The following is an 11,750-nucleotide window of genomic DNA, read 5'->3' on the forward strand; positions in this document are numbered from 1 at the left end:
GTTCTCCAAGGTGCGCAGAGCCAGAAGTGAGTCCAGAGCCTTGGATGGTGGCAGCGGGAACCCCAGGCTAGCGGGTGTGCTCCAGGGAAGGGGTCGGCCGGATGGGAGGCACTCCCGGGAGGCACTTGGAGCCTGGACGGTGGGCGGGCGCAGGGAGGTGGGTGGCTCCACGCAGGAGCGCCCCCGACTGGCCCGCCACACGGCCCATCGCCAGTAATTCCAGCTCTTGGGACGCCACGGCACGCAAACATAGCCGTTGTATGCCGGACAGCTGTTGTCGCTGGGGTACCCCCAAGCATCACCGCTTCTAGGAAATTTAAGCGGTCCCTTGTCATGTCTTCCCAACAGGTCGATGCCTACTTTGTCCCATGGAAGAGCAAGTCGCTCATGGGGCATCATTGGTTGTTTTGGCTGGGTATCCCTTCACCCCATCGTCAAAGCACATCTGCTACCATTAAGTGATGTTCAGGTTGGAAGGCTGGGGTCATTTCATAGATCTCATAGACATCAGGGCTGGAAGGGACCTCGAACGATCGAGTCCAGCCCCTGCCCCAGGGGCAGGAAGTCAGTCGGGGTCATAGGATTATCAGACTTCTGCAATTTTACATGTAGCCGCTGCAGCATTTCATGCCTGGCCAACCTTATTTCCATCTATGACAAGGTGACAGAGTCTGTGGATGGGAGCAGAACAAGGCTTTCCACACAGTTTCCTACAACATTTGCATCAAGGAAATACAGACTAGATGAAAGCATTTGTAAGGTGGACGCAAACGTGGTGCATTCAATGGAGTAGTCAGTGCTAGTTAGGAGGAGGTATCAAGTGGGGCTCCCCAGGGCTCTGTCCTGGGTTGGGTATTAATATCTTCATTAATGAACTGCACAATGGGACCGAGCGCACACTTAGCAAGTGTGCTGGCGACACCGAGTTGGGTGGAGCTGCAGACTCTGCAGGGCCGGGCTGGGATCCAGGATGACCTGGATAAGCTGGAAAAAACAACCCACAACCAACCAGACGAGATCCAACAAGTACAAAGCCTTGGACTTGGGACAGCATAATTGCAGGTACAAATACAGGCCGAGGAGCGCCGGGCTGTGCTGCAATACTGCGGAGAAGGACCTGGGGGTGGTTATAGTAAATCATGAGCACAATGAGAACCGGCAGCGTCTTCTTGTTGCCAAAAAGCCAACGGCAAACGGGGCTGTATTACTACAAGTGTCACGTGCAACCAAGGGAAGTGGTTCTTCCGCTCTGCTCAGCAGTGGAGAGACCTGGGGTCCTGCATCCAGTGTTCAAGAAAAAAAGGTGGACAGGTTGGAAAGAGTCCCGTGCAGAGCTGCAACAATTATTCATGTCCCGGGAAGCCTGGCTTACGAAGGAAGCTGAACTCAAAGGGATATTAGTCTGGAGAGGAGCAGATGGCACTAACAAATTCCTACCAAGGCAAGCAGGGGACATTTAGACAGGGGGTTGGGGGGCACTGTCTGCCCCTGAGGGTGATCCAGCCGTGCCCAGGGAGGCTGCGAAATCTCCACCCCTGGAGCAAGGTTCAGGAGGAGGTTAGACAGACCCCTGGCTGGGCCGATCCTGCCTGGAGCAAGGGCCGGACTAGACGTGACACCCCGAGGACCCCGCCGGCCCTGCTTTCCCATCATCTCCAAGTCCTTTTTTGGATAGTCCAGCCCAGTGCAGGGAATTGCTGCTCATAAAGTCATGAAATCTTGTGCATCCATAAGCCTGTCCAATGGCCTCTCTTCAAATTTCGGCATACAATTTTTCTGCAGCTGACTCAGCCCTGGACGCACACAAGACCGGCTCCCAGACGCTGTAATAGCACTGCTCCCAGTCCTCCTTTAGTGGCATCCGTGGATGTCTGCTAAGGGCTCAGTGTATTTTAGATCATTAAATTCACCTTCTCGTTAGGACCAAGAAGCCAGGACCAAGAACTAGCACAGCCAAAGGTGATTAGAATCAGGGGACCAAGTTTAATCCTGCAAAACTGAAGGCACCTTTTGTTACGAAGAAATATCAGCTTGAGATGTTGGCAGCCAAAGAAAGCGAGAAAGGTGGCAACAGACATTGGGAAAGCATGAAAAAAGTGTTAAAGAAGCTGCAGTGAAAGTCCTGGGAAAAGAGCCAAGGGGAGATGGCGACGGCCCCGGTTGAAGGAAGCCGCGGGGACCAGGGAAGCAGCGAGGGAAAGAGGCTTGTGGACCAACAGAAGTACAGCCGCACGCGCAGCTCGGTCAGGAAGGGGACCGGAACGGGGAAATCAGCAGAAGAGATGATTACAGAAAGCAGCCGGATGATTTGGAAGAAAAAGTACAATGGGGGGAAACGAGGGGCTTCCTGAGCAGGTACGGCAGGGAACGGGGGTTCAGAGCAAGGTCAGCGAGATAAGGATGAACCAGGGAAGTTTCTCGTGGACAAGGGTCGATCTTTCCCGCGTACGGTGTCACAACTGCGTTGGGTCGCCCGAGTGGGATTTCCCACCACTGTAAACATCTTTTCAGCACGGTGAAGTAAAACTGCTCGGACAGGCTTTATTTTGCATCACCGCTGCTTCCCTCGCCCTGCCCGTGGATTCGTGGCGTGTCAACACAACGACGTGTTGCAGGGGTCGGACTCGATGATCTATTGAGGTCCCTTCCGACCCTAACATCTATGAATCTGTGTGTCCAGAGGATCTACCCAAATCCTCCTGAAGCATCTGACATGCTGAAGGATTTGGCTTCTGCCATAGCTGACACAGCTCGCTTCTTCTGTGGGTTGGAGAAAGTGCTCTCTTTCTGTGCGCTTGTTCAACTCCTTTGGGTCTACGCAGAGCTGTCCCCCTCCTCCTCCCCTCTCTGCAAGGACCAAGGAATGGACCCGGCCTGTGGGTTCGGCTAGTCCCCAGCGATGCCGTCTGCTGCCACGTTTGGTAGCTCTTCTATTAGTCTCTCCCTCCAGGCACGTCTCCCTGGCTCTGCCGCAGCTCTGAACCGCATTTTGCATGTCACTGCCAGGCATCCATTCCCTGCGACCACATCTTTATGGATGCTATTAATCTCCATTGATGCTATTAGTGCCCTCCAGTTTAGTTCGGTGCCATCTTTCAGCCTCTGTGGTACACGGCTTCTTCACAAGACCTAGCACCTTGCACACGTACAAGCCCACAGCGAGGAGCTCTCCTCTGCGGGCCGCCACACACACGTGTTTTGTATCTCGGTGCCAGGGGAGCCTCTCCTAGCACTGGATCCCCTCATCCGCACCTTTAGACTCACTTCTGAGCCCCTTATACCTCTGCTCTGTAATTTGTGGTTATGCTTCCTTGTGCCCCAGTATTTATCCTGCAAGTAATGTCATGCAAGTGCTGTTCCATCTGCATTTTAACTAGCCATTAAAATGGGCTCTCCTTGACTCATGCTTGGAAACGCGCTCTTCCTTCCTTCTCCCTGGAGGCTGCTCCTGCGCTCACGGCTCATACGTTCCTATTTTCTCCGCACATTTTAGCACAGCGCTTCAGCGCGTCACAGCTATATTTTTGCCCAAATGCTGGGCACTCTCTCGACTCATGCAGGCTGGCACAACGCTGATGGTGTTTATTGCTCCGCACGCGACTCCTTGCCCCGCTGCGGTTTTGCGGGCCGCTCTTTGGCTGGAGTCGGCTCCCGTGCATCTTCCTCTGGGCTCTGCACATGCGTTTCTGCTTGCTCTGCAGCTCGGCAAACACGCTGCCTTTTCTAGTAGCAGGTCCCTCTCAATAATCACTCAAGCTTTTTTCCCTGTAGCATCCAAGGACTAACCTAGTCTTTCATGAGAGCGCCTGCGTGGGGTCCGTATTCCCAGGACTGGCTTATAGGCTCAGGTCTGGGACAGCTCTCCCACTGGTTCCCCTTCTTCTGTTCTCATCCTGAACATCTCTTTCCTCAAGTCACTGTTTTTTCTAGGGATGCAACGATCTTCAAACATTTTAATTAGTTCTTCAAGTCATTCCCCCTTCCCCTCTGTTTAGCAGGCGCTATACCTATCCTTTGCCTGCGACTTCAGAACAGAGTAATCTGCCACTCTTCCTCTCGTACGTCTGCTTGGGTGGCTTTCGTGTGCAGTGCACATTGCTCTTTGGACCTTTTCCAGGCAGTTGCAGCGTCTCCCTTCGTCCCCAAGGGCGAGGGGAGGAGATGGGTGGCGACTTCATCTTCTCTTTCACTAGACTTAGAGGTTTGTGATGTGAAACAGCCCTTTATTATATCCAGAAACTTACTGTCAACTACAGACAGGAAGAGGTAGCTATATCTTCAGACCATGCTATAAGTGCCTTCAAATCAGTGCCATCCTTCAGCCTTTCTATGGTACAAGGCCTTGTAGCACAGTGCTCCATACAAGCCCAAACTGGCCGCGGTCCCCGGCGTACCACCACCTCTTATTCTCTTGTTTTCCCTTTCGATCTCAGTGCCAGGGCGCCCTCTCCTAGCACGCAAATGGTCATTCCATTCTCAACTTTTGACACTTTTTTTTTTGACTCTTTCACTTCTATAAGCGCTGTATGCCCCTCTCTGGTTCAGTTTGTGATCACGTTTCCTCGTGCCCCAGTATCTGCCTTGCAGGCAATGCAAGTGCAATGGGCTCACGGTGCAGCAAGGGAAGGGGAGGTTGGATATTAGGAAAAACTCTCGCTGGGAGGGGGTTGAAGCGCTGGAGCAGGCTCCCCAGAGAGGTGGGGGAGTCTCCGTCCTTGGAGGTGTTTAAGGCCTGGGTAGACAAAGCCTTGTCTGGGATGATGTACTTGGGGCTGGTCCTGCTTGGAGCAGGGGTTGCACTAGATGCGACCTCCTGAGGTCCCTGCCACCCTCATTGTCTGTGAGACGATGAATTAAATAGCCAGTCTTTTGAGCTCATCTTCCACTGTTCGCAGGAAGAGCTCTTCCTTCTCATCTGAGCCTGAACCTGCACTTAATACGCGTCTTTTCCTACCTGACATATATAAATTGCCCTTTGTACTGTCAGGTCCCCTTCTTTTGGTAAGAGCTCCCTGGCTTGTTCAGTATAACAGCCCCGGACTATCTGGTCTCTAATGAGAGAGTCTGAATGTCCCACAGTTGTCTCAGTTTCAGGTCTGTGACCAGCTCTCCTGCTGCTTCCCTTCCTGGGCTCTCACCCTGAGCACATAGCTTGGGAGTATTTATCCATACAGTACCGCGGAGAAGGACCTGGGTGTCACAGCGGACCATAAGCTGAATGTGAGCCGACTCTTATTGCCAGAAAAGCCAGCAGCCTACTGGACTGCGTTAACTTGCAAATCAAGAACAATTTTTCCGCTCTTTTCAGTGAATTTGGTAACTGTCTTGAGCTACCTGAAAGGGTGTGGATGGAGATGAGCTTTTCTCCGTGGCTGTAGGGGACGGGACTAGGAGCCACGGCCTCAAGCTGCGGCAGGGGGAGTTTAGGTTGGAGATGAGGAGGAAAGATGTGACTCGGAGGGTGGACAGGCTGCCCGGAGAGGCGGGGGATCTCCATCCTTGAAGCGAGGGGAGCAGGCTGGAGAGACCCTTGGCTGGGACGGTTTATTCAGGGGTGATTGTGCCCTGAGCAGGGGGGCTGGACGAGATGCGACCCCACGAGCTCCCTTCCAACCCGACTTCCCTCTGACCATTTGTAAGCGATGCTGTTCGAGGAATACAACATACTCGCTATCACTGCGAGGTTGCCTTCGTCCCCCCTCTGTCTAGTAGACCTCATCCCCATCCAGCGCTCCCTTGCTTGCAGCCGTCAAGAGCAGAGCGGTCTTATCGACCTGCCCCTGTGGCTCGCACACGCAGCGCCCCGCTCCCCTCTGAGCCGCTCTTCTCCCTGCCCCTCAGGCACCGAGTGGACCTCCTGGTTCAACATCGACCACCCGGGCGGGGACGGCGACTACGAGACCCTGGAGGCAATTCGCTTCTACTACCAGGGCCGCGTGTGCGCCCAGCCCCTGGCCCTCGAGGCCCGCACCACCGAGTGGGAGCTGCCACGGGACGTGGGCGAGTTCGTGCACGCCAGCCCCCGCAAGGGCTTCTGGTGCGTCAACCAAGAGCAGCCCGAGGGCAGGACCTGCTCCAACTACCACGTCCGCTTCTTGTGCCCCTTGGGTGAGTAGGCTGCAGTTATCCGGCTGGGAGCAGCCACGCCGGGCCCAGGGGGTCACAGCCGGGGGTGCATAAGGGGCACCGTCCCTCCACCCCTCTGCTACATGCATGCACGAGGTGTGCAAACGGGGAGCTTTGCCATTGCCCGGTGCAGCCAGACACTGGGTCCCCCCGTTCCCGCACGGCTCTGGGCTGACAGGGGAAGGTTTCCCTGGGCAGGGAGGAGGTCAGCAATGGGGCTGCATCTACAAGGGCTCTGGGGAGGGAGCTTGGATGGAAGAACACCCTGCCTGGGGCCACCCGAGCACCCCGGGCCCCTCCAGCCCCAGCTCTGGTCTCTCTTGGGGACAGAGAGGATTTGGTGCTCATCCCGCAGCCTAGTTAAGAAGCAGCTCTAAGCTGGGTAAAGAAAGCTTCCCGGGGCTTGTTCCCCACCTGATTGCTAACAGCTTCCAGGTGCACCCTGGGTTTTTAGTGCATGAGTGTTGCAGAGCTAATCTTCATTTCACTGTCAGGTGCTTGCAGTCCTCAAGCCCCCTCTATTATGTGTGCGGAGCAATGCCTGCCTGTTGATGCACGCTCCTCTCCGTGCCCAGCCCACTCCATTGCCTCTCTTCACTGATTAGCACAGTCCTAAGGAGTTAAGGGGCTGGGAACATCAGAGCTGGCACCTGGCTCTAGCCCCTGCCCTGCATCGCAGGGGCAGGGGAGAGATGCTCAGTGCTTGTGCAGGCTTGTCTGGGCAGATGCGTCCGTGCCGGCAGTCAGAGCCTGGGGCGATCCCAACGCAGGGGTTGCAGCCCTGGCTGTCCTATTGAATAGCCCATTGACCCTGCAGAGATTTGTCCAGCCCCTTTGAGCCTGATGGTCCTCAAGGCTCCTCTCCATAACTTCTCTGAGCACAGCCACAGGCCTTTCAGAGTCTCTCCTCATTTGTTTTTGTGACTACACAAAACCACCGGAGCAATAATACTTGTGTGGCAAGCAACCGTGAGCAGGGCAGGATATGTTTGACATCCCAGGGTCTTATTTGAAATGCCTGGGTTTAGTGTGCAAATTGTGCATAGGTGTTTGCAGATGCAACTGTGCTGATGTTGCACAGCCCTGCACAGCACCCTCGGGAAGATCTCATGGCAGCCCTGTTGAGGATCACTGCTCTACAGCATCGTGTGGACTTCCAGGCCAAGGGAGACAGCTTGCTAATGGTTTCCTGGTTCCCCAGGGCTCTGGTGCCCCGAGAGTGGTTAAGAGCTAATCCCCGTTCGCTTTCTCTGCACCAGTCAGGAGGTTTGCAGGCCTCTCTCATTGCAGCTGCCTCGTTTCTAATGCTGCCATTCGAGTCTCTCTATGCCCCTGACCATCCCGGCTGCCCTTCCCCGGGCTTCCTCTACCCATTAGGAGCAAGTTTCAGTGAGAAAGCATGCGAGCTGCTCCCCGGGCCCAGACAGCCCCTTCCCTGCATCTCAGAGTATCTACATTTGAAGGGTCTGCCCCAGACTCTCTCCCCTGAGCGCAGAGCCCTGCATTAATCTGCACCCCCGGATCGCCCTGCACAGATCTGAGCAGCCCCTTTCTGCACGCGGTTATAAGGTCAGGCTCTGACCCACAGCCCTGAGCTGCAGGCTTTGCCCCCGGCTGGGTAGGAAGGCGCTTCCCTGGCTTTGTTTCATGCCTGTTTGCTAATGGCTTCCTGGCGCACCCTGGCTCTGGTGCCAGAGAGCTGATGAGGAGCTAATAATCCCTGTTTGCTTTCCCTGCATCGTTTGCAAAGCTGCCTTGTCTGTGCCTAGCCAGCCCTTCCGGGGCTCTCTCCCCGGCCCCAGCAAAGAAACCCGGCCAGCCTCAGCCCGGGGCTTTTCTGCCCGTCCCAGCCCCAGGGACCCAATCCCAGGGGGGAGGGAATCAGCCCACCCCCACCTCACCTGGGCCCGCTCACCTGGGGAGGCAGCCCTGGGAAACTTAACCCTTCGCCTGCCAGCGCAGAGAGCCGGGGCGCCCATGTCTGGGCCAGCTGGTCCCTGGGGCCAAGGGGTCCGGGTGAGGGGTCACGCATACCCCCCGCTATAGGGGCAGGGAAGGGAGATACTTGGCTGCAGGGCCGCAAAGGATCACAAGGTCCCAGGGCCAAGCCAAGCCCTGGTGTAGGCAGCACAGCCCTACCAAAGTCAGGGGGGCTTCGGTCACCTCCGCACCCCGTGATGCCTCCCCAGAGCACGCGTACTGGTCGCACTGGTCGGCCTGGAGCGCCTGTTCCAGAACCGCCTGCGGGAGCAGCGGGATCCAGACGCGGCACCGCGCTTGCGTGAACCCCCAGCCCCTGGCGCGGCCGATGGACAGCGAGTGCGCGGGCAAGGCCCTGGAGCGCAGGGTGTGCAGCGCCAGGCCCTGCGCAGGTAACGGGCTGCCCGGGACTGGGGGGTGACCCACCCTCTGTGCCTTGCCCTGGCATGGCCTGGGCATGGTGGCACCTTGCACGGGCTTGCTGGCCAGGGCCACCCGCAGATGGTAACCGGGGCTCTGGCCTCTAGCAGGGCTGGGCTGGGCCCTCGGGCTCGGGGGTAGGTGCCCTGCATCTGCCTCGGAGCCCGCGGGTCCCTGAGTGGCGCATCCAGAGCCTGACGGTGCTGGTCCCTCTGCCCCAGAGGCCACGTGGGGCCCGTGGGGCGCCTGGAGCCCCTGCTCCAAGACCTGCGGCAGCGGCGGGAGGCGACTCCGGCGCCGGAGCTGCAAGAAATCCAGGACGTCGCGCTGCGCCGGCCGCCCCTCGGAGGTGCAGAAGTGTGCCCGGACCCCCTGCCCAGGTACTGGCCACGCCGCAGCCCGCCCGAGGCCCAGGGCAGGGGATTGCAGGGGATTGCAGGGCTGCATGGCACGTCCAGAGGAAGCTGTGCTGGCTGTTGCACGCCCACGGCTCCTGCAGCGGTGCCCAGGCCGCGAGCAGGGTGATGCCCCCGCTCCCAGGGAGCCCATTGAAAAGCCTCTGCCCTGCATTTGTGCTGCAGCAGGGAGCCAGGGGCTCTGCCCTCCTTGGTGCCCATAGCCAGGGCTGAGTCCGCTGGGCCTGGACTGTCCCTGGAGCTGCCTTGCCACACCTGGAGCTCCTTGCCGGCCATGCCTAGTGCCACGTCCCCATCCTGCTTTCCCCGCCCGCAGCCCAGCCCGGGTCTCCCCGGCTAAGCAGGCGTCATCCCCCGTGCCCGTGGCACATACGGCGTGGAGCTTGCCCCTATTCTGGGGTGTTCTCAGTTAGCCAATGCCACGGGGCCAGGCCCCCACTGCTCCTGCCGGGGAGAGAAGAGCACCGAGGGTCCCCCATCCACGCCGAGGTGTGCCGTGGGCGGGTGGCCTGGCCTCACCGCCTTCCCCTGCTGTGCCCGTGCAGCCTGCCAGCTGACCTGCGCCACGGGCAAGGCGAACAAGGACTGCAGCGGCTGCACCTGCCCGGACCACACGCTGCTGGGCACCGTGGTCTCGGCCGAGGGGTCGGCCCTTGCCAATGCCCGCGTCACCCTGCAGGACCGGCCGCAGGCCACGCTGGCCCGGACTGACCAGCGCGGCCGCTTCCGCGTCCCGGGCATGTGCGCCGGCAGCGGGGCCCGCCCCTGCCCATTGCCCGCGCCCCCCTGCGGGCCCGGCCGCAGGCCACGCTGGCCCGGACTGACCAGCGCGGCCGCTTCCGCGTCCCGGGCATGTGCGCCGGCAGCACCGCCAACGTCACCGTCCAGCTGGAGCGGTTCTCCCCGGGCGCGGCCCCCGTCATCGCCAGCGGCCCCCGGATGTCCACAGTGCAGGTCACGCTCCGCAGGCTGGGTGAGGGGCCCGCGTGGTACCAGGGGGCAGGGAGGTGCGGCTTCCACCACGGGGGGTAACAGCCTCCTAGCGCTGCCAGGCGCGGCGTGCTGGGTCTCGGCTGCAAGCTGGATTTGCTCGCCAAGCCAGGATTGCGGGGGTCCCGGGCGCTGCGCCTGGTGCCCTGGGCTCAGACAGGGGCTAGCAGGCAGCTGGGACCCCCAGCACGCGCATCCCTCCTGGCCACCCGGACCCCCAAACTGCCCGGGGGCGGGTTACGGCTAAGCCCGGGGCAGCTGGGCCAGCCCCGAAGTGGGGTAACACAGATGGGGAGGGCTGGCGGCCGTGGGGATGGGCAGGGTCCTGACCTCCCAACACCCGCTGCCCCCTCTCTCCCGGCAGAGAAGCCCTACATGGTGATGCACCCCGACTCGAAGGTCCGGACTGCTGGGCAGCAAGTGACTTTGTGCTGCAAAGCCTCGGGCACCCCCGTGCCCAGGAAGTATTACTGGTGAGCGGCAGGGCAGGGCGAGCTCCGGGCCCCGGCGTCCCCCGGGCTGGGGTACAAGCAGGGCTGTGGGCCATGGGGAGGGAGCCCAGGCCTGGCACAGCGGGGGGCATGGGCTGTGCTTTGGGATGGATGTGAGGGGCAGCAGCAGGGCTGAGCATGCACGGGAGACCGGGAGCCCCCCCAGACCCCCTGGCTCAGCCTGTGGGGGCCGGTCCCTGCAGGTACCACAACGGGACCCTGCTAGACAGGAAGGTTTACCGGTACGACGGGCGCCTGGTGCTGAAGGAGCTGCAGCCGCGGCACGCCGGTGCCTACCACTGCAAGGCCAGCTCCGATGCGGGCGCCATCAAATCTGCCATCGCCCGCCTGACCGTGCTGGGTGAGTCCTGGCTGCTGGGACCGTGCAAGCCCTGCCACGAGGGCGGCGAGGGCTCTTGTGCCAGAGGGAGAAGGACCTGCGTGCCGTCTGCCCCCGTCGGGGAAGGGAGAGCGCCCAGAAGCATTAGGAGCCGGATGCCTTTGGGGCAGCAGGAGCCCCAGCTCCAGGGCAGGGGCAATGCCACACTCGTGCCCTTGGCGGGGGGGCTGCAGAGCACAACCTGCCGGCAAGGCTGCCCCCGGGCTGGCGGAGGCTGCCCAGGGGGTTTCTCGGTGCTGGGTCCCTCGGTGCTGGGTCCCTGTAGCCCAGGCGCACGCATCCCGCAGGGTCCTGGATGGCCATGCCGTGGGATGGGGCTGGAGGGTGCAGCAGCTCTTGGCCAGCTCCTTCCCCCTTTCCAGGATTGTGCTCCTGGGCTTGCAAGGGGCTCTGCCTGGCGCTGGGGAGGGCACGGGGGGCACAAAGAGGTTTCCACCACCAGGACCTGACCTCTCTTCTCTCCTCCCCTTGTTCCCAGGCAAGGGGCAGCCGAGCTGCCGGGCCCGGCCGGAGCAGAGCCTCATCCGGCTGCCCGGCGAGTGCTTCCCGGATGCCTCCAGCTCGCCCTACTACGACGTGGGCCGCTGCCCCGCCACGCGCTGCGCCGGGAGCCCGGCTGAGGAGCGGCAGTGCCGGGACGACGAGGAGCGCTGCTGCGGGGTCCGGCGCATGGAGCTGCGCGAGGTCCGATGCGCCGGCTACGTCCTGCCCGTCAAGGTGGTTGCCGAGTGCGGCTGCGACCAGGTCTTCCTGGGCCAGAAGAGCATCGGGTTCACGGGCTACCAGGGCGCCTTCACCATCGAGGTGCCCCCGGACACCCGCCGCCTGGTCGTCCGCTTCGTGGACCCGCTGCAGAAGTTCCTGGACACCGTCAAGGTGCTGCCTTTCGATAGCCAGGGCCGCGCCGTGTACCAGGACGTCCCGGTG

The 11,750-nt window shown here is 60.3% G+C and overlaps 1 protein-coding gene across 1 annotated transcript in view; it reads left to right on the forward strand.

Moving 5' to 3' along the window:
- The window catches only part of CILP2 (cartilage intermediate layer protein 2), a 26,641-nt gene that overhangs the window by 10,880 nt on the left and 4,011 nt on the right, over positions 1 to 11,750 (forward strand). The window contains exons 3-9 of the mRNA XM_025196551.1: positions 5,842 to 6,108; positions 8,748 to 8,906; positions 9,488 to 9,633; positions 9,747 to 9,915; positions 10,297 to 10,405; positions 10,627 to 10,784; positions 11,302 to 11,747. Coding sequence (XP_025052336.1) covers positions 5,842 to 6,108; positions 8,748 to 8,906; positions 9,488 to 9,633; positions 9,747 to 9,915; positions 10,297 to 10,405; positions 10,627 to 10,784; positions 11,302 to 11,747 — 1,454 coding nt within the window. The remainder of the gene's footprint in view (positions 1 to 5,841; positions 6,109 to 8,747; positions 8,907 to 9,487; positions 9,634 to 9,746; positions 9,916 to 10,296; positions 10,406 to 10,626; positions 10,785 to 11,301; positions 11,748 to 11,750) is intronic.

The sequence above is a fragment of the Alligator sinensis genome, unplaced genomic scaffold, assembly GCF_000455745.1.
Source record: "Alligator sinensis unplaced genomic scaffold, ASM45574v1 scaffold1295_1, whole genome shotgun sequence".
Classification (NCBI taxonomy): domain Eukaryota; kingdom Metazoa; phylum Chordata; order Crocodylia; family Alligatoridae; genus Alligator; species Alligator sinensis.